Source organism: Dicentrarchus labrax, unplaced genomic scaffold, assembly GCF_905237075.1.
Source record: "Dicentrarchus labrax unplaced genomic scaffold, dlabrax2021, whole genome shotgun sequence".
NCBI classification, from domain to species: Eukaryota; Metazoa; Chordata; class Actinopteri; family Moronidae; genus Dicentrarchus; species Dicentrarchus labrax.
In genome coordinates, this window is record NW_026136713.1 from 6,135,139 (window position 1) to 6,156,398 (window position 21,260).

The 21,260-nt window shown below is 40.0% G+C and overlaps 3 protein-coding genes across 5 annotated transcripts; all 3 read left to right on the forward strand.

Moving 5' to 3' along the window:
• Nucleotides 1-1,499: 1,499 nt before the first annotated feature.
• Nucleotides 1,500-4,238, forward strand: tmem35 (transmembrane protein 35). The gene is made up of 2 exons (XM_051420504.1): nt 1,500-1,872; nt 2,822-4,238. The coding sequence occupies exons 1-2, from the start codon at nt 1,753-1,755 to the stop codon at nt 3,185-3,187; spliced, it is 486 nt and encodes a 161-aa protein (XP_051276464.1). The 5' UTR covers nt 1,500-1,752; the 3' UTR covers nt 3,188-4,238.
• Nucleotides 4,239-5,911: 1,673 nt separating this feature from the next.
• On the forward strand, nt 5,912-21,086 carry cenpi (centromere protein I). Of its 2 annotated transcripts, none has more exons than XM_051420499.1 (20): nt 5,912-6,184; nt 7,354-7,491; nt 8,019-8,137; nt 8,375-8,482; nt 9,077-9,125; nt 9,271-9,317; nt 9,512-9,601; nt 9,708-9,839; nt 10,095-10,238; nt 11,616-11,736; nt 11,997-12,091; nt 12,213-12,330; nt 12,571-12,635; nt 12,844-12,953; nt 13,875-14,010; nt 14,998-15,122; nt 15,583-15,631; nt 19,462-19,680; nt 20,095-20,136; nt 20,280-21,086. In XM_051420499.1, exons 1-20 carry the CDS (start codon nt 6,013-6,015, stop codon nt 20,421-20,423), a joined length of 2,223 nt encoding a protein of 740 aa, XP_051276459.1. In that variant the 5' UTR covers nt 5,912-6,012; the 3' UTR covers nt 20,424-21,086. The 2 variants fall into 2 exon arrangements, with proteins under 2 accessions (XP_051276459.1, XP_051276460.1); XM_051420500.1 differs by having other exon boundaries at nt 19,465-19,680.
• On the forward strand, nt 15,638-19,454 carry LOC127374856 (E3 SUMO-protein ligase ZBED1-like). 2 transcript variants are annotated; one of them, XM_051420503.1, is made up of 3 exons: nt 15,638-16,143; nt 16,653-18,031; nt 18,184-19,454. In XM_051420503.1, the coding sequence occupies exons 2-3, from the start codon at nt 17,337-17,339 to the stop codon at nt 18,188-18,190; spliced, it is 702 nt and encodes a 233-aa protein (XP_051276463.1). In that variant the 5' UTR covers nt 15,638-16,143; nt 16,653-17,336; the 3' UTR covers nt 18,191-19,454. The 2 variants fall into 2 exon arrangements, with proteins under 2 accessions (XP_051276463.1, XP_051276462.1); XM_051420502.1 differs by having other exon boundaries at nt 15,638-18,031.
• Nucleotides 21,087-21,260: the final 174 nt, after the last annotated feature.

The window sequence follows — 21,260 nt, forward strand, 5'->3', positions numbered from 1 at the left end:
ACCAAATATATTTATCCCAAGACATTCCTCCGTGGAAGCCTTCCAGTCATCTTGACCATCTTCCACAATCCACAGTTCATTTCCTATATCTGGAGAAGCTCTGTGTTTACCAGATGGCACCACAGATATGAGTCTTCTTCTAGCTTTGGCAGTTGTTTCAATATTGCCTGTACTGTCCTTGGCTGTAGCAATGACAAAACTTCTTAAACTGACTAAAGATGAGCAGAACTTCTGTGGTTTGTTGGGTGATCATGATGAGTTTTCCTTAAAAATCCATTACACCGATTAGCCATAACATTATGAGCACTGACTGGTCAATAACACTTATCTGGTTATCAAGGCCCCTGTCAGTGGGTGGGATATATTAGGCAGAAAGTGAACATTTGGTTCTCAAACTTGATGTGTTAGAAGAAGGAAAAATGGGCAGCGTGAGGATTTGAGGCTTTGAAAAGGGCTTGTTATGGTTAGAGGGGGCGAGCATCTCCAGAACTGCAGTCTTGTGGTTTCCCCGCACGTGCATCAATGAGCCTTGGCTTCCCAACAGACGAGCTACTGTAGCTCAAATTAATGCCACCCAGGTGGTAATAATGTTATGGCTGATCGGTGTAGTTCTATTGAAGCTTAAAGTGTCTCCATTACTCACTGGTGAATTTGTTTTCTTTGTTTTCATTAAGATATTTCTAGCTCCTATAGTGTCTAGTGTACTATTTGTCCATTCTTATATAAACCTGTAGCTTTACTTGTTATGTGTGAAGAATTGTTTTGAAGTGTCTCACAGGAAAACAAGAGATGTGTGAGGCTATAAAAAGTACCGAACTAATCACATAGGATGAGATGTGAAGTGGGGAGCTATCAGGGGAAATGGATGACTTCATAAGCTAATGAAAGATGGCTAAGATGGTCCTTGTGTTGCATAAGAATGACAACTGACTAATTTGCTTTCTTATTTAGGACCACCTGGGTTCTGTCAATCAAATGCCTAAACAAGGCTATGTTCATAATTCTGAATATTATAGGTTTTTTTTTTCACCGTACCATGCTCTGGTTTTTAATGAGAGTTTACTGAAATCTACAAAACAGCTGATATTTTTTAATGTGCTGCCTAGAGACACACTGGTACAATTGGGAATAAACTGGGTCCTACCCACTCTCTGTACAATGTATACTACTTTTCTATATTAGAGCACCACCTGCTCCCATATATTTTGACACAGGGACAGACAAAGGATTACCACCTTAAAGGAAAGGTTTGCCATGATGAGGAACACACTTAAATTATCTTTCTTGTCAAGAATTACTTGAGAAGGTCAACTCCATCCAAACATGTGAAACTGTCAATTAACGCTGGTGGTTGTGTGTGAGACTATTTCTACTTCCTGAAGTCTTCCCGGGTTGCCTGGCAACCTTTTAAACTGCAAGATAGCAAAGAAGTGTATTTCCCAAAACGTTGAAATATTAAGATAATATTGAGAGTTTAGAGACAACTCGTGGTAGTTATATAAACTATAACCGCCTACTATCACTGTCAGGTTAGTGTTGTCAATAAGTGAAGTGGTAATCTGAAGTGTAAAACTGTGTTTGGGCTGTGGGTGGCTCCTGCTCGTGGATGCGGCGCAGACAGGGGGACCAGCGTCGCCATTTTTGTCGTTAATCCAGGAGCCCTCCCCCTCCCCGGTGCATCTTCACCGGGAAACCGTCCGACTTTCAGTCAATTCAGTGGGAAGCGCCTGCTGTACGCACGGTGGCGAAAAGATGGCCTCACCAAGGACAATAACTATTGTGGCCCTTTCTTTTGCTTTGGGTTTGTTTTTCGTGTTCATGGGGACCATTAAGCTCACTCCGAGGCTAAGCAAAGATGCATACAGTGAAATGGTGAGTAATGTTGAGTGGTAACGATAAACTGCCCTCAGCTGGGGGTAAAGGCCATTGTTCTGTGCTGGATGCAGACCCGGGAAGGCTCTCAGGATCGAATAATGTGAGGAGATGCCGACCTAAATAGTAAAAGATACGGAAAATAAATGCTTTCGTTGCAGACTTGATCTTTATTTATAGTTAAAGTGCCACAGGAGATGGCTGTGTATGAAACGCTACGACCTGCTGTACTGCCTGTAACAACACAGTTAGCACACATGCTAGTCCAGTATGTTTTAAGATAACGCTTGAAATATTTCGGTATCAACACATGTGGCATCCATTAAGTACAGATAACGTTACACAGAACAACCCGAAACGTGTTTGTCACTAGATAGTAAACGCTAAAGCAGGGATGAATAGTGAATGTATCTTACTTTGTTAACACCTTCTAGCTATAATTTACCTTAAAGATGCACGTATATGCCGGATAATGAACATATTTCTAAGTTATAGCTGTCTCTTTATAGCCTATTAAATATGTATTAGCTGCTAAGGTTCTCGTTTAATATGAAGAGCAGCTTAACAGCTAGAGAGCAATGGCGGCGCATTCGAGCAAATTCTGTGAGATGCACCTGTCGGTGCTGATGTTGAAGTGTCCTGTGTAGAAGATGATTTCTGACATGCCTAAAGGCTAAATGTAAAATCCAAACTAATATCCTCAGAGGACATTTCCTTATGGTAATTGTTTTCCTTTATAGGATTTCTTGAGTCAGGGAGGAATAGGCCAAAGATCAATATTGTACAACCATAGGGCTAGAATAAAAGCATCTGAATGTTAAACACTAGACTGGAGACTGGTGACCTTACATGGTCCTTAAATGGCCTCACTAAAAGACACCCGTGGGAGTTTTGTATGACTTTAGTTAAATGTTAGTTATTTAAAAAGATCTCTACTTTCTCCTCTCAGAAAAGGGCATACAAGAGCTATGCCAAGGCATTGCCAGGCCTGAAAAAGATTGGGATCAGCTCGGTCCTACTTCGTAAGATCATCGGCTCCCTGGAGGTGGGCTGCGGCATGGTTCTCACCCTCGTGCCGGGCAGGCCGAAGGATGTGGCCAACTTCTTGCTGCTGCTGGTCATGCTGGCTGTCCTGTTCTTCCACCAGCTAGTAGGAGACCCCCTGAAACGGTACGCCCACGCTCTAGTCTTTGGTATTCTGCTCACCTGCCGACTGCTTATTGCCCGCCAGAGTGATGACCGGCCAGAAAGAGAGGACAGCAGAGAGGAACAGCACATCAATGACCAGGAAAAGAACAAGGTCAAACAGTCTTAAGATCCTCTCCTACTTTGGTCCAAGCTACAACAATGGGAACCTGGTGCGCCTCTATGGATTGCAGTAATTCAGATTTTGAAGGAAACAGTCACTCCCGGTAATAATAATACCCCTCACACACATCTCGTGTCTCATCCGGCCGGCTGACTGATTACTCTCACCTGCTCCTCTGCACTCTTAATGTGAAACTGAGAACTCCTGACCCATGCATCCTTTACATAACCGTGGACAATCATACCTGTGGTAACTCCGATGAACTCAATTCATTGTCACAATAGTCAACCCATTTTCCCTATTTATTTCAGTCCTACACTGTGTTAAATGTGTTTGTGTTCTTGTTATTAGTCAAGTATGAATTTCATTTATGTTACAAGTTGATTTGAGAATGCTGTTTTTCATGGAAGAATCTTTGTAGCTTGTTTTTCTAATTTGTTTTTATACTGTAGGTAGGAGAGATTGATGAATTGTGAATTTCAATAGTTCAAGCATGTTTCATTTGGTCAAGAGTTTAGAACATAAACCAAAATGAGCACCTTTAAAAGAATTTTGTACTAATTATACATCAGCTAGTATTACATATCCACATCTTATGTTGGTGCAGTGTTACCAGAAGGCTATTTTAGAAAGACAAATATATGTAAATCCTGGTTCATTTTTGCAGATGTACGCATGAAATCCTTTTTCCCAGAGTAAAATAAGCTGAATATCCTCTCTCTCCTTTCAGTTCAGTTACCACAGTGAAGTTGTTTAGCTGGAAAAGACAGCTAGTTGCTGCCTCAGGTGTCTGCTGCTAGCTTGTACAGCAGAACATAACCAAATCAAAAAAAGTCTTTTTGCCTGTTAAAAATGGAATTTTACCTTTTGTAATTCACACTTGAAGTCTTAAACCTATTCACTGTCTCATCTGTTTGTTTTTGTTTCTCTCTATAAAATATGAAAAGCATTCCTAATACAGTTTTGTCAGGGGATGAAATCTCAGTTGAAAATTGTCAGTTTTGAGATTCACAATATTTCTGTAAATGATGAACTTAAAATAAAGAATTGGAGGTAAGACTGACTAATTATTGTTTGTTTTATAAGCATTCTTGCATTATTTTGAGTCAAAGTACTACCTACCTTCAGTTTGCAATAATGGGTGCTGTTGTTTGATTTTTGTGTTGTAAACTTGTTATATAACTACAGTCAGGGTAATTCCTTCATATCAGCACATAAGCTACATATGAAGTTTTATGGCCCCAGATATAAAGTGCTCGTCAGTAAGTACGTTTATAAGGTTTAGCATTAAATTAATGTAGACATAGGGCAATTCTATCATAGGGGAAGTACCCTGATTAAATAACTTTATTTAGTAAATATACTTTTGCTGTAAGAGGATTTCTGACTGCAGAATTTGGCTGACATTTTTAGAGAATGGACTGAAACTGTTCCATGCCAGTGCCATTTTCAACACAGCAAAATCCCTAATCCTAACCCAACATGGGCAGAAAAGGACCAGGCCCATGTGGACCGAACAAAGGGAGTGAGGGGACAAGCAGCAGCGCTCAGACACAACGGTCCTTCTGTTGTGTCTTTTGCCCTTAAGACAAAATTGGGTCATTTAGCTCCTGCTTTTACCCCTAAGCATGAAAACTGGACTGGAGGTCAGTTACAGTTTGTGGGAAAGTTTCGGGGGAAGTAGACTTCACTTTAAATTGTGCAGTTTTTCTCCCCCAAATAACTTATTGTCACTGTTGCAGTAATGTTTATGATCAACATGAAAACAAATACTAAATACAGCAATGAGTACATTTTCACAGCGAATGCAACCTTCTCCATCTCCAAGTTTATGTATTTTTTAACAGGTTTAGTTGATTAGTCAATTGACAGAAAACTATTTTGATAATTCTCCTACGATTAATGTCATGTTTTAAGCAAAACTACAAAAAACAAACTGATTTCAGGTTCTCATATGTGAATATTTGTTGTTTTTCTTAGTCTTTCATGATAGGAAACTGAAATCTTCTGGGTATTGGATTGTTGGTCAGAGAAAACAAGACATCTGAATATCTTAACATGGGCACTGGGAACTTTGAGATGGACATTTTCACTATTTTCAGACATTTTCTTGACCAAAGCGATTATTTGATTAAGAAAAATGGAGGAGAATGGAATTGTACCTTTGGTGTTCAGAGCATTGAAAAATTACATAAAAAATCTGAACCAATTTATTTTCAGAAACAGTGTCCCAGTTATTCTGAATAATTCACATACCTCGTGTGAAGATTTCACTGCAACTCATTCCTACTGAAGACACTGTTGATAGTGAGGTCTGTGAATTATCCAGAGTGATTTTAAATGTCACATTTCAGTACTGTCTGAGCACCACAAACAAAATCCATTCAACTGCATTATCTGACAGCGATACCTGCTCATCCCAGGGAGTGACATCTCTAAACCTGCACAAATAAAAACATCACAGCATGTCAAAATCCTAAAAGCAAAAGTCACGAGGTAGCGCTATCAAAGAGCTGTGTGTACTGGTACGTTAACACCATTTTATTAGGAAGTACTGACCAGCTTTCGACGTTGTTCGCAATATATCTTCCTCTCACGAACAATAAACTACACACATAAACAGCTAGCTATTGTGTGACTGTAGTTCACTCCTCCGTGTGGTTGAAGCCGAACGGACTACAACTCCCGGGGAGGACACGGAGCGGATGGACTATACTGCGCAAGCGCAGAGCAAACGGTCGCGCGGAGGATTTGAGTTTTGTTTGAATGGCTGAGGACGGAGTCAGTACAGTGTGGAGTGTTATTCAAGTTTTTCTTTTAGCAATGTAGAAATGGCAGCAAAGCTAAACCTGTCGGGGCCGTCGGATTCAGACCAGTCGTCTCTAAACGACCAATCTGTGTCCAGCCGGAGCATTAACAGAAGTCTGAGGGTCGCAGAGAAACAGAGAAGGAAGAACGAGGCGGGGGACCCGTTTGTTCTGGCCCTGAAGTATTTCTCTGACGGTAGGCTCAAACTCACGGAGGTCGATAACAGATGGTACTAGCTTTCTCCGAGTATAACGCTAGCTCGCCAGCTACAAAAAAAAAAATAAGACAACATAAAAAACTTTACGTAACGTTAAACTTAACGTTGACGTAAACTTAGCGTTCCTCTCGTATCGGCGTTGCGGTGCAGATACACAGCTAATGTTGCTAAGTTACTTTGTAGCTCGCAACCATTGACCGTGTCTATCACGTTAACCCAACACACTGGTCCCGAAACAGAAGTAGCATTAGTGTAAAGTCATTAACGTTATGAACAAACACGGTAATTAAAACATCTGTTACCGGAGGATCAACCCGGGGGCGTGTGACGTCATCTGTTGCCATTGTTAGTGTTGACCCTTTTTATACTGAGTCTGTAGGATTGTTGACTTTGGTTAATAGTTGACACCCGAGAGTGGTTTATTTTAATGCAGGTCATACATCTGCGAATCAGACAATGCAAGATAATTAATATATTTACTGACTGATTGATTTTATTTATTTAAGTGACCTGCATCTTTCTGTGGTGCCCAGCCCATAATGGGCTTGCAAGACACTAAAGCAACATCAGCCAAGATGGCCACATGACAAATGATAATGTACAATTTTGACATGTCATAAAAAGAAAATGACATTCATTCTCAATAACACCAATATAATATAATTTTTAATTGCTACCCACATTGTGATTGTTGTAATATTGTCCTAGAAGTTGTTGCCCTCTTGTATCTGCCTCCTAAAGCTAAAACTGTGGCTGCCAAAGGCTGGGGAAATTTTCCCCAACCAACTGAGAGCTTCTGGTTGCAGCTAAAAGGATTTCATTGGGAATATTCAGTGTATACAGAGCAATTCCATGATTTGTCACACCTGAATATTTTATGGTGGGTTTTACACTAAGCTTAACTGTTGAAGCTAGAAGTTTTCATTTGCAACTAACATATTTTCTGGGGAATTTATTCAATTTTGTTCTAGCAAACAGTACATAACACATTATCTGTTAGCGGAGGAAACATCTGAACTTGTTGACACTACTTTTTGTCAAACATACTTACTTAGTATGTACTTAAAATACTTGTGTCAAACTGTGTTAGTACTTGAACATTCAACAAACACAATACACACTGATGTGATTCCTCTCCCTCCTGTAGTTGAAGCAGGTACTCCTGTGCTTGGGAACGATGACTTGGAGAGGAACCTGGTACTTGTGGAGAAGGTGGCCTACAGTAAAGGACTGTCCCCAGAGGCCATCTCTATTATGCTGGAGTTTGCCATGAGCCTCCGTATGGGTAAGATGGTCGCCAAGCAGCTGCTGTGGACTGAGCATTAATTGTGGAATTTGTAGCAGAAGGAAAGGGCCTGTATGTGTAGGCCATAATACCATCCATCCATGCTTTTTGGTGCTTTACCTGCACAGGGTCGTAGGGGGCTGGTGTCTGTGTACGCCTTGGACAGGTATATGTAGGTCAATTTAAAGGTGGCAGTGTTAATCACGGTGAGCCACTTTGCGCTACGCAATGTAATACCATCTGTTAGTTGTGTCTTAGTGCAGTTTAATTGAGAAGAATGCTGCTGCTAAACATCACTTATGTAGATATGGTGTGCTGTCCTAGCAGTGTGATGTGAGCACATATTTTTCACACACGTTTAAACATGTCGCACAAACATTGTTTTTTAATCTTCCCCAACACATAGGAACACCTGTGCAAAGTAGAAAGTGTGTGGAAAATGATATGTTGGATAGCTTGCATCTTTTTCAGTCCGTCTTAACATTTGCTTCCTTTAACTGATTTTGTTTCTATGAATGTCTCTGTAGGGACGATTCTCTGTCCCCGGGTGCTCAAGTGTCTGATTCCTGCCACTGTGGTGCCACAGGAGGCTGTTGTTCGAGCAGTGGTTTGGCTGGGTGTTGGCAAAATACCTTTCGGCACACAAGTAAATGCAAATACCTTTGTTTGCAATTTAAAATATTCAAACTTGAAGATTACATTATGATCTGAATGAGTTTTTTAATTTTTTGTCAATTCTATAATCATGTTTTCTGTCAAATCTGGATTTTATTTGTCCAAATTATTTTTATTTGTTTTCAGTTCATGAGTACCTGGAAGTAGTTGGAAGAGATGTAATATTACCCTTAAAGAATATGTGCTGACTTGTATGTTACATTTTCAGGTTCTTTTCATAAAGTGGGTGTTGACGATGTTTGACATGATTGATGCAAAGGACCACCTTCGTGCTATCTATGGCTTCATCTTCAGCTTCGTCACAGAGGAAAACCTGGTATGTATGCTGATGAGCAACAAATATAGGGTTCAATGAGCTTATTTGTCATTTAAATGACATGTATGTTTACTGCATAAGCCAGAGCTATTTTTTAAAAAACAAGAATGAAATGCCAAATGCCATGTTTATTAATGATGTGCCTTGTTCAAGTCACAGTGCTTCGCAGTACCTCTGCTACACACAGACTTGGTGTGATGCATATCTGGTTGTTATCTGGTTTAGGCCTATAATTCATACATTACAAAATATGTTTGTATTGTTCTGTTTGGCTGAAGTGAAATCTGAACCAGATTAAAGAAGCAGGTTAGTGAGTATAATCTGTATAACTCTGCTGCTAAAACCAAAAATCCCCTCTTTCATATCTGAAACTGAAAGTTAACAGTTGTATTCGGGATTTTCTTTAGCAAAGTTTACATAACTCAGTAAAAATGCTTATTGGAACAGGTCCCACTGTTTCTCAGTTGTTTGTTCACATGTGAACTACTGTCTGCTTGCAGTGTAATGAAATGACTCCAACACTGTAATGTGATATTGGATCCACTGAACAACTGCTGAGATGCAAAGTCATTATCTTTTGTCACATTTTTTCAGTGTCCTTACATCTGCCATCTGTTGTACCTTTTGACCAGAAAGGAAAGTGGTAAGTCGAACATTTTCACTCCTAAAATATGGCCCACATTTGTAATGCTATTTCCCCTATTTTTTACTGGTTTACTCCATTATTTCCTGTTTTTAGTATTCATTCTGCTGCAAGCATTATTGACTTCATTTTTTTCTCATTGTAGTGCGTGTCTTCCGAGTCAGGAAGCTACTGGAACTACAGAGTAAACTGGTAAACATCCTACTGATTTATTTCCTCTTGAGCCATTTATCAAACCTACTACATTATTTCCTTTCTCAGTATGAACATCTAGTCAATGATAAATTGCAGGGTGTTTCTTCACTCTGTGCATTATTCCCATTAATATTTACCCTTTCCATACCATTGGTTATTGAGTGTTGATATTCACTTTTCTTTTTCCTCAGGGAAGGCAGCCGTTCCTCCTGCACCTACTGTCACTTTACAAAGTGTTTTGTCCTGAACTGGTGACGCTCTCCATTCCGTCACGAATGAAGGTTTGTACATAGACTGTGCAGTTAATACTCCTTCCCTTGTCATAATACCATATGACCATCATGTCTGGAGCACCAAAGGAATTACATGTTTTCTCTTTTCTTACAGAGTGGATTTAGGAACCACAATTCACCCTGGAAATCGGTGTTGATTGGTGTCCAGAAGAGGAACGGTTCCCAGGTTGCCTCCAGCATCGGTTTGGCCTTCACGATTAAAGATAAGACCAACACTAGGAAACGGGTATGGAACTCTATTTAAGTTGTCAGATGCACTGTTAACTGTGTTTGTTTGTGCAAAATGTAAAAGTATGATTGCAGGGAGTGATATGGTCAGAGGATATTGCCAAGTACCAGATCTAGAAAGTGTATATTTGTAATGAGTCTGTTTTATCTTTATTTTGATTTTTATTAATTTAAGGAAATAAAAAAAAGTATATACATATAAAAGCATATGCTAGTATAGGACTGTGTTTATTTGTTTTACTTCCTTTTTCAGAAACACTGCCACCTGGAATTGCCGGCTTTGAGTTCTGTAGTCAATAAACAGGCTCAGACTGAGCTGTCGTCCAGCAGAAAGGTGGTCCCCCTGGTGCAGCTCCACTCCTTTGCTCAGCTACTGGAAAATATGCACCATATAGAGGTAATTTCTCCCAGGACAAAACTCTGAGTTATGCATCTGTGGGGTCTCTCTTCACTCTGCTCCCATTTACCTCAGCGTCCACTGTTCAACTCTTAGTCCCATAGCCCCAACACACCTGGACTGTGAACAGATGGAATATTATCTAAGCATTAAGTGTGAAGAGCATTAATCATTTACGCTGCAGAATGAAATGTATGCCAGTTTCTCCACGGTATTAGGATGCCTAACCAGTCTGTTTTAGCTGTGTAATTGTGATACATCGTCACAGCCACAGGGTGGTGCTGTGTCACTGTTATAATTTTGTCTGTACATCATACTTGGCCGCTAACAGTTTTGTCCTAGAGAAACTGCAGCAGAGGTGGCCTAGGGCTGTAATTTCTTTATTAGATTAGAGCATAAACTAGCTTCATGAGCACAGTGCTTATCATTTGTTTTTTAAACAGATGGTTATTCTTTTTTACAGATATCATCAGTAGTTTATCTATGCTATATGAGTAATGAAAGCAAAGGCCCTGAGATGAGATGTATCTTAGGAATACACTGGACAAAGTTTCCTAGCAGTTGGTCATTTAAAGATGCCTCTCCATAAATGTCTATTTGCCCTGCAGATTCAGTGTCCTGATAAACTGATATAAGTCATTTTAAATGGCTCACAGACTTTTATGCGTCATGCTACATAAATTCACTCCTTTCACCGCCCACAAAGCCAACGTGAGCAATAAGGCTTTGACTCTACTTTGTTGCTTCTTAGTAAAAGACAGATGAGTACAGTCAATTACACTCATGAAACTATTCAGCGAAGGCACTGACAAAAGATCATTGATTATTTCCCTCACTACCATACACTCCTGTTGTCAAAAGCTGAATGATGCTTTCTCAGTTTAATGATACAGTTGCTCCATAATCATCAAAGAACTTGGCTGTGTCCATTCACAGTCTGTCTTCTTAAAATGTATTATACTGACTGAAGTCCCCATATTGCGAGGCAGCTGTTAATACACAATAAGGGACTATATAAACTATCCAGTGTGATGGAAAACATGTCCCAGTGCTGGCATAATGGAGATTACAAGATATTGAAGAATTAGCCTAGTAGTGGATTGCTGGACCACTCAGTGAAAACAAGTGACATGAGCATCGGTTTATTCTTTAGCAGGGAAAGGGATTGTTTTGAAACTGACTTGAGGGGAACTAAAATCAGCTATTTGTGTGTTATTTTATGTAATTTGTGACATTTGTGTTTTGAGTATAGTTACTTGGCAATATGATTTTTGTTTTTCGCCTGTTCTTATTTGTATTCATGGATATTTTATTATTTTATCCTCTCAACCATATTTTCTTGCATGTGTTTCTATTTCTTCCTCTTACCTCCACCAGCTGCCCGCTCAGATGGGCTCACTGCTGGGCTCCAGTCTGGCACTGCAGTACCTGGACTGTGTACAGGATGAGTCTGCCCTCCTACGCCTCAACTTCTGGCTAGGCTACGCTCTCCACGAAGGTAAGGGAGGCGAGAAAACAACTACAAAACTGCTGTGACATCCTCTGTCAGGAAGATTCCTCCAAAGCAAAAACCTTAAGTTGAACCCTCACACATTACCTAGTTGGCATATCAAAGGGATTCTTTTAGAAAAGGGTTTAGAGAGGACTGAGGGCGGGGTTGATCTGAAATCTTGTGCTGGTTTCCTTTTTATTCCCTCAACTTTTTCACTCACTAAATACCTATTTTTCGCTTTTTTCCCCCCTTCTTTTTCTGTTTAGAATTTTTGTTCTGCGGCGATGGAGGAGCCTCCCAGAATTCAGAAGAAGCTCTGCAGTTTTTGAACAAGTTGCTGTCCACACAGCACTTTCTCCAGGTGAGCCTCACATTTCAGGCCCCAATAGCTACCTCACACCTGTCTTTCACCATTTCCTGTATCCATTAACCTGCTTTAACCTGCACTAAGAGTAATGTTTTTATGTTTTTCTCTCTACCAGGAGGGGTTTTCCAGTTCAGAGGCTTTTCTCTACAAATTTCTCAGTGTCTGGGATGGCTCTCTCCTCCGCCCACAGATCCTTGGCCTGCTGAGCAACATTCCTGTTGTCCCCAGTTCTCGTGAGTTTTGCTTTCAAACTGTGTCTTTCTCCGTATTGATTGTTCTGTCTTTGTGTCAATCTCTGTCAGACATAGACAACTGTTTTACTCCCCAACTTTGCTCTCCACTTGAATAAAATCACAGCCTCGTTCCCATGTTAGCAGGACCTGCCATATTGTGCCATATCTCAGGAATTGCATCATGGTGCCTTGAATTATGTAGCTGGTACAACTGTAACCTTCTGTCTCCCCCCGCTTTAGAAATCAGACAGCTCCTGTTTGAACCTCTCATGCAGCTCTTCTTCACATCCTCAATGTTTTTCAAGGTAGGCTTTCCTCTCAGGGGCACAGGTATAATGAGTTATCTCCTGCGTCTGTGCTTGAATTACACAACCCTCTGCTATAACTGATTGGAAAGAGACAATAGTCTTTTTTGTGTGTAATTTTTTTTAAGCCCTCATAATGGGTCATGTATTTGATTAGTGTTTTAACTACTGTATGCTTTTTCTTTTTGTCATCTGTGTGTGCGTTCAGTGTGGACTCATGGAGTGTCTAAACAATATGCTGTTGAAGTGGCTGACCTGGCACTCAGTGTACGCTCTGGAGGACGACTTGGACATCAGCCTCAACAGCCATACCTCCATGTGAGTCTCACATCTACTTCCTGCTACTTGTTTATGCCCTGAGCATAAACAAGCAATAGACCTGAAACACTTTGTGAATTTACTTGAGAGCATAAGGCTTATAGCTCTTTTAGCTTTTACTTTCGAGCCAAGAAATGCCAAAATGCCTTCTCACACCAAATCAGTTCTTACAGATGTACTAAAAGTATTGAGGTCTTGCCCCAGTTTTATTTACTGTGGGTTAGTGTAATGAAAGAATCACTCGCTGTTATAGGAGTCCCAGTTGAGTAACCAATTTTTGTTCCAAATATGAGACTTACTATTTCTATAAATTTTCCGTCACGCCATCGTAACAGAATGTTTGACCCTTTTTATTCTATGAAATAAAATCCCACACAATATGTCACATATTGTTCACTAGCAAGCAAAGCAACTAAGGCAAGACAAGTGTGTATTGATGTGTTTTTCCCTTTTGGTTTTCAGCCCATTTATCCATTAAATCCTTTAATTGAAATTTGTTTGGAGACAGAAACAGCCCCAATATCCAGTTAAATGATTTTCCGGCTTCCAAATGAAGGAGGGGGGAGTTGGTGTCGATTTAAGTTTTAATATCTGGGCTTTATCAGTATTGTCTAATCCAACAATGAACGGTGCAATAAGCGGAGAGATCCATTTTTATGCACTGCCATTTTCAAACTCACCTCTGGTATTTAGCTAGAACACAACTCTGGGATTAGAATCAAAAATCATTGATTTTGTATTTGTGTACACTTTCCCAAGTGTTTGCCTCAGTGTTTTTCCTTTGTATTGTAATGAACTAGCACATTCCTGAGTTTGGGAGATTTCTTCTGTTGTATCTGAGACCTGAGTCACCGATTGATTAATGCTTCAAGGGCAAGGGAACTGACTAACTTTTACTCTCTGCTCTGCCCTCTGTCCCAGAAACATGACTCTTTCGGGGTTCAAGGATTCAGTGATGGAGCTGGTTAACTTTGTGGGTCGGCTGGCCTCTGTGGGCCTTCAGCTTGAAGGCTGTCACTCTCTCCTCCTCAGCTTCATCCTGGACTTCTATGAGACGGTAAATGAGCTGATGCTGTTTAATGTTGCCTTGTGGGTTTGTCAACCTAGATACTACCTGTACCTGTGCTTTACTTGTGCTTCTAAATGATATAACTTTATCTAAAAATGTGTTTTGCTTATTGTTACTTCACTTCGTTGTTTGCCCTTCACTGTGCATGATGATTTATGTATTAGTTTGACACTAGAAGGCTGTTTTCACAGTCATCTTTTGAAAAAGGAAAGTGTCTCTGTGTTTACCTTAAATCTGTGTTTAACATGTATATAACAGCATAAATATTTGACATAACAGCTAGTTTGGAAACCATTCATGGTCTGATGTGTAGTGTATGTAAATGCATGTTGTATGATGTGGAAACTTGACGTGCACAAACGCTGAGTGAACTTCACAGTGAAGAAGGAGACACGCATGTATGCAGCAGTATTATTATTCAAAGTAGAGTATTTATATTTCTTTAAACAACAAAACATACAGGAAAGACATAAGTTACATAAAATATGGAAAGAATAATCAAGGATTACAAAACAGATGAGATCAGATGCATAATGTTAGCTTAATGAAATAACAGCAATAAATATAAGAAGGATTATTAAAAGAGAATGGATTAGAAATACTTAAAAATAAATGCATAAAATGAATGAATACAATCCTAAAATGGGCAACACTGATGATCACAACATATCCTAATATTCCAACCAAATAAACATTGACAGAAGGTTTGGCTTGCCTCCAATTCAGAGAGAGGTTTTAGAGGAGTGCAAGGAGATGAAGTTGTGTCTGATTTAGGAACAGAGAAAAGACGCATGTTTTTATGAGGTTTTTAGGAGTTCCCAGCTTTATTTGCAACAACAAAATTGCATATATTTGAAGACTGGATACCAAGACAGCCACATAGACATAGTTTAATAAAGCGTCTTAATGAAAGTTTCAGCTCTGCGATATATTGTACGTGGGAGTATCTTTTCACAATTAACTTTCCTCCCCCAGGTGTGTGACACGTTTCTGAAGTACGGGCTCCCCCTTGTGGTGATGCCTCCAGCTGGAGTTTTTTACCCCACCCTGTTCGCCGCTGACCCTGTTAGCGTGGACCGACTGGCCTACATCATGTACAGGTTGGGACTCTTCATCCAAGTGCAACCTGCCATAAGCTGATAACGATGCATATGCTAGCAACACCCTTAATGTGGTGTGTCATATGTTTATGTATATTTGATGACGGGACAGAACTGGAATCAAATAGCTTTGCTGTACTTAAATGTTAATGTATGATTTATGATAATGAGAGGCTAAGAGGCAATACACTTAAGCCCTCTCTTCTTTTTTTTATGTAGAACTCAAATGTCGTTTGTAACTCCAGGCTTTAATAACAGCAATCCTTCCAGCGTCGGCTAATTGACTACACCCCAGGCTTTGGAAGTAATTTTACCGAAGCTGAGCGTAAAAATGTCATGGCAAAAGAAAATTGGGACGTAATTACATTGTGTTTTTTGACAGACCATAGAGAACAAGCTGTTTTGCAGTTATTCATGATCACAGAGGTCACTGCTCTTTTCTGTTTCTTTTTTTGTTCAGGTACAAGGTGAACTTGACTTCAGCCAAGAATCAAGAAAAAGTCACAGAGGTAAAAGCAAAAAATATTTTTCTGGGTATGCACGTCTAAAAAACAGCACATTGTGGTTTGCATGGCAGCGATACTGCATACTTGATTCACTGCACCAAGTACTCGACATTAGGGCTGCAACGATTCCTCAAGTACCTCGAGTAACTCGATTACAAAAAATGTTCGTTTAATTAAATTTAAAGCTCACGTTTCGCACGGATTCTTTTTAGTGTGACACAACGTGCTTACGTCACAGGCTATGCGTCCCTTACAAAGCGGAAGAAGACAGAAGCGGGCTTTTGGTAACGTGTGTGGACAGTTTTGCTGTACAGAATGGCAGACGCCGGGACCGAAAACAGCGAAAATGAGCTGTCGAAGGTGTGGGATCATTTTAAATTAAAAATTAAGGACAACATCGTAGTGTGTATACATTGCAAGATGGAGCTGGCGTACCATAACAGCACGACTTCAATGCTGCAGCACCTCAAAAGAAAACACCCATTTGACGACATGAGCAGACGACCCGAGACAAGGTAAATTCAACATAAAATCCATGATGTGATAAACCTTAACGTTACTAACGTCGCATTAGTCCAAGGAACATTGTTGTTATTAATTATGACTAACATTAAGCAGTGGTGGCAAGTAATTAAGTACACTTACTCAAGTACTGAAATACAATTTAAGGTATTTTTACTTCACTTGAGTATTTCCAATTTGTAATACTTTAACTTCTACTCCACTACATCTCAGGCAAATATTGTACTTTTACTCAACTACAATTAATTGACAACTTACCAGTTACTTTGTAGATTTATATTATTATTACAAAACATACAGTAACCACTTCAGCACTATATATACTTCAGCTATTTGAAAGTAGCTGATCTGTGAGCGTGTAGATCTGCTATTAACAGATTAACCATACCATATGTCTACTAATTTTAGTTTGCAGTATATTGGGTCAGTAAGGCTTATTGTAGGATTAAGACATTTAGCCTTCAAAATATCTATTAAGTAATTATTTTCACCTCTTTTTCAGTAAACCATCACAGCCTCTTATGGACAAGTTTCTGCAAAAAGCACCAGCCTGCACCCCTGCACAAGCAGCTGTACTGACAGACAGCATTCTAAATATGCTGGTCACAGACATGCGCCTGCTGAGCATGGTGGAGGATGGCGGCTTTAAGGCGATGATTTCCACTTTCCATCCCAATTATGAACTTCCATCAAGAACCTTCTTCACAAAACAGTTGGACAAAAAGTATGAAGACATCAAAGACAAGATGAAGAAAGCCCTGCAAGAGACTGACAGTGTGGCACTCACAACTGATATCTGGACGAGCGTTGCAACAGAGGCTTATATTGGGGTGACGTGCCACTATCTGAAGATTTGGAAAATGGTGTCCCACTGCCTGACAACGATGCCCCTGGAAGAGAGTCACACAGCTGCAAATATTGCAGAATGGATTGATCATTCCACTGGAGAAAATCAAGGCCATCGTCCATGACAATGGTGCTAATGTCGTAGCAGCAGCGAAGATTTTGCATGAAAAGCATGGATGGGCATCGGTGAAATTTGCAGGACACACCCTCAACTTGGTCGTGCAAAACTCTGAAAAGCCAACAGGCTATCTCCAAGTGTGTGGCTGCTGCAAGAAGCCTTGTTGAACACTTTAAGAAGAGTGAACTTGCATGCACAAAGTTTAGGGTCAAGCAGAAGCAAATGGGTACCAAGGAGAACATGCTGGTGCAAGATGTCTGCACACGCTGGAACAGCACCTATGCCATGTTGTTCAGGCTGCAAGAACAGAGATGGCCAGTGACTGCTAGACTGTCTGACCCAACAGTGACCCAGAGAGGGAAACACTACCTGGATCTCAAGACTGACCAGTGGAGCCTGATTGAGGAGCTGAACCTGGTCCTTGAGCCCTTTAACTCAGCCACAGTGTTTATGAGTGGACAACAATATGTCACACTATCTGCACTTCCACATATTGTGCACAAAATTAAGAAGAAACTACAGAATCCAGATCTTGAGTCGCCACCTGTGAAGTCATTCCAGGCTCATGCGACAGAACAAGTCACAGAAAGATGGACAGACTTAACGGAGTTCAAACCTGAATCTCCAAACATCACCCTGCTTGCTGCTGCTCTGGATCCCAGGTTTCGAAAACTGAAGTTCTTGCCTGCTGACCAAGCATTCAGTGTCAAAAGCACAGTACAAACCATGGCGGCACTTGCTGCCAAACAGCAAGTGAGGCCCACTGCAAGTGGAAATGGAGCATCCAGCACACCAGAGGACTCACCACCAGCAGCACATGGTGGCAAGATGCCCACATCGTTACTTGACTACTTGACTCCACCACCAGTGAAGAACAAGATGAGGAGCAGCTGTCAAATGAAGCTGTACAGAAGGAGGTAAGTACAAATAATTTTGGTTTTCTTTAACAATTTTCACAATAAGGCAGTACACATAATTTAAATTGTACTACTGAAACAGAAAATACAAAATATAAATAAACAAAACACATTTTTGATAGTTTGTTCTTTGTTGTCAAACTATACCACAGGTCTTGATGTATTATTTTGGAGAACAGCCCCTGCCCAAGAACAATAATCCGCTGACATGGTGGAAAGCAAATGCACCACGCTATCCAACACTGGCCAAGCTGGCAAAGTCCCTGCTGTGTATTGTGTATCCACACCATCAGAGCGTTTGTTTTAAGCAGCAGGTAACATTGCTTCAAAGAAGAGGGCAAGCCTCAGCCCTGAGCGTGTAGATATGCTCACCTTCCTTCACTGCAACCACGTGCTCCTAATGGCTTGCACACACAGGTCAGGAGAGACTGTAAAGGGGGTGTAAGACTCTTGTTCCAAGTCCCGGTCCACAGCCAAGCATTTCTGTTGAGACGTATGGGTTCTGATTCTGAATGTGAAGTTGCACAATTTAAAGGCAGTGTTTAAGAATATGTATTTTTTTATTTTATTATTGATACTTAGAAAAGATAAGTGGGAAACAATGTTATTTATTTTTACTTAATTTTATGTCTCAGGAAATGTTAAGTTTGAAGTAATTTTATTTATTTTTATTGGAAATTTTGACTGAAACGGTTTACTACTTTGCATAATATGTATAATAAATAAATGTCAATTTTTCTTGAAAAGGAAACAAATTGGTTGTTATTATTGAGTGATCTGTCTTGTTTTATATTGTATATTTATAATTGGGCTTTAATTAAGCAAAAGTATGTTTTATCCGATTACCCGATTAATCGATGGAATATTCAATAGAATACTCTATTACCAAAATATTCGATAGCTGCAGCCCTACTCGACATACATTGTGGAGGAAATCGTTTTTTATCAACAGTGATTTAATTTGAAGTGCTAATTTAACTGTTAACTCAAACCATGGTTTTTGAATGCTTTTCTTGTGATTGCATTTACATTTTAGGCATTTAGCTGCTGCTCTCTTCCAGAAGTGACTCTCTGTATGTTTTGATTCATGGTGGTAGTTTATATAGATTTTACATCTCTCAGTCCAGCTCTTTAGGAATTCACAAGCATCCACCGACAGCTGATAACCTTTTAATACCCTCTCAGATGAGGACTTAAAAAGTTGTTGATTTTAATACATCTGCCACTGCGAGATGTGAAGTACATTTCAAGCAGCCAGTATGCTGAAAATGTCAGTGGCACTTTTTATTAAGAAAAATATACTTGGAAAATGGCATGCAAATGAATCGGCACAACAAACAACAGATATGAAACTGCAGATATGTAGAGTGTTTTAGTTGGATTCTTTGTTTCTTCTCATTACGATTTTGATTTCCCTTTTTTTTTTTTAGCAGGCCTTTCACATCAGCCGTCAGACGTTTCGTGAGTTCAACCACTACGTTGTCGTCATGGTCAACTGCCTGTGGAACTCCAAAATGTTTCAACCCGGCATGGATGTACAGCTGGGGGAGGAGCTGCTGCTCAAGAGCAACGTACCAGAATACTGGACGAGCTTCGACCTCATCCACCACCCCGCCTTCCTGAGCTACGCTGTCGACTTTCACCAGAGGGTGAGTGTAGGCCACTGAGGATGTCTTTATTTGTGTCTTACAAAGATATTTGGGTAGGATCCTACCTGCTGCAGACCACACAACACATGTACCTTTCAAACAAAAGCTCTTGCTTTTTTTTTCTTCTTTCCAAACTAAGAGACCAGTGATGGATCAGTGTGCAGTCAGTCTGTACAGTTTGGTTAATAGACTTGCAGGCAAGACAAGGAGACAAATGTGGTATTAATGTATCTTTCATGGAAGATACATTAATACAGAAGGACATTTTATTATTAATGAGTGATGCATGAGACATGGTTTTTATCATGTTTAATAATACACGTACCTTTTTTTGGTTCTGCAACATCCAGCAGTGATCTTGTGAGATTTAGCCGGGTGGGCTGACGATGAATAATAATGTTCTCTCTTTATCAGTGCTGGCCAGGGAGGAAGGACATGGACCTCAACTCCATAAAGGTACGAAGGGCCTCCTTTTCATATCTGAATTTATAATAGTGTTCTCATGTAGTTTGATGTGCATCAGTCATATTTCAGAGAGTGCTTTGATCATATAAATCTTCAGATGTCTGACGGGGTGTGTTTCTGTGTGTGTGTTTCAGCATTCCAAGCCATGGAGCTGGTACCTGGAGTATTTGTTCACTCAGGGTTATGATGGCCTTAAACAGTTTGTTCAGAGCAATATCAGCCGGCAGCTAACAGCAGGCGACGGGCAGGACAACAGCCTGTCCACGCAGCAGAGGTAGATGCTCAACTCATTGGAGAAGAAAAACAACAACCAATTTTTTTAAAAGACTTGTACATATTTCATCTCGTGTCTTCCAAGCAAACTACTTGCAAGCGATCTGAGTATCTTTTTATGTATATAGATTTATCTATGTTTATTGTGTATTCTTACCTTTGGTATTGTCCATTGAGCAGTAATAGACCATAACGCCCTGGCGGCCATTTGCCGTAAGCAGTGTCAGTAGTAGGTTTAAGTTCAGTGAATGCAAGTTCAACAGAGAAAATTGTATTTTAATTGCTAAAAACCCTGAAAGGGTATCAGTGTAATGCACATTCATCCCTCAGGAAGGTGAGAAATATCCACAAAATAATTTACGTCACAGAAATAAAACACTGTAGGACTGAAGATTTGACATTTTGATAGCAAACTACAGAATAAGAACTAGTTTAATTTATTTTTCAGTATTTTCTGTCATTCTTTGTTAAATGTCATCACATCGACCTTCAACCAGCAACTACATTGAAAATGCATTTTGCTTTAGCTTAGCGTGTTGTTTTTGTGTTTGTGAATTCTTGTACAGCTTGCCATATGCAAAACCTGACTCTTGCACATTGTTGAAAATAAATAAGTGTAAGACTTTTACTTTAGAAGCAAATAAAATCATTCTGTTTTGTTTTAATAACGTTGCATATGTCACAGTCTACAAGGCAAGTGTCTTGGTCTCGTGCCCTAATGTGGACCTGCCTCTATCAGATGGCATCAGTTGCTTGAGAATCTGTTCTATGGATTAGGTATTTTTATGCTTTGCAGTCAGTCGCTTTGCCAGCAGGGAAAACAAAAGGCATGTTGCTTTAAT

Bases quoted from the DNA above. Each gene is read 5' to 3' on its own strand.
- cenpi (XM_051420499.1), top strand. From the start codon at position 6,013: ATGGCAGCAAAGCTAAACCTGTCGGGGCCGTCGGATTCAGACCAGTCG. The intron at 6,185-7,353 runs GTAGGCTCAAAC...TCCCTCCTGTAG, and splicing joins CCTGAAGTATTTCTCTGACG to TTGAAGCAGGTACTCCTGTG. The intron at 15,632-19,461 runs GTAAAAGCAAAA...TTTTTTTTTTAG, and splicing joins ATCAAGAAAAAGTCACAGAG to CAGGCCTTTCACATCAGCCG.
- tmem35 (XM_051420504.1), top strand. From the start codon at position 1,753: ATGGCCTCACCAAGGACAATAACTATTGTGGCCCTTTCTTTTGCTTTG. The intron at 1,873-2,821 runs GTGAGTAATGTT...TTCTCCTCTCAG, and splicing joins AAGATGCATACAGTGAAATG to AAAAGGGCATACAAGAGCTA.
- LOC127374856 (XM_051420502.1), top strand. From the start codon at position 17,337: ATGGGTACCAAGGAGAACATGCTGGTGCAAGATGTCTGCACACGCTGG.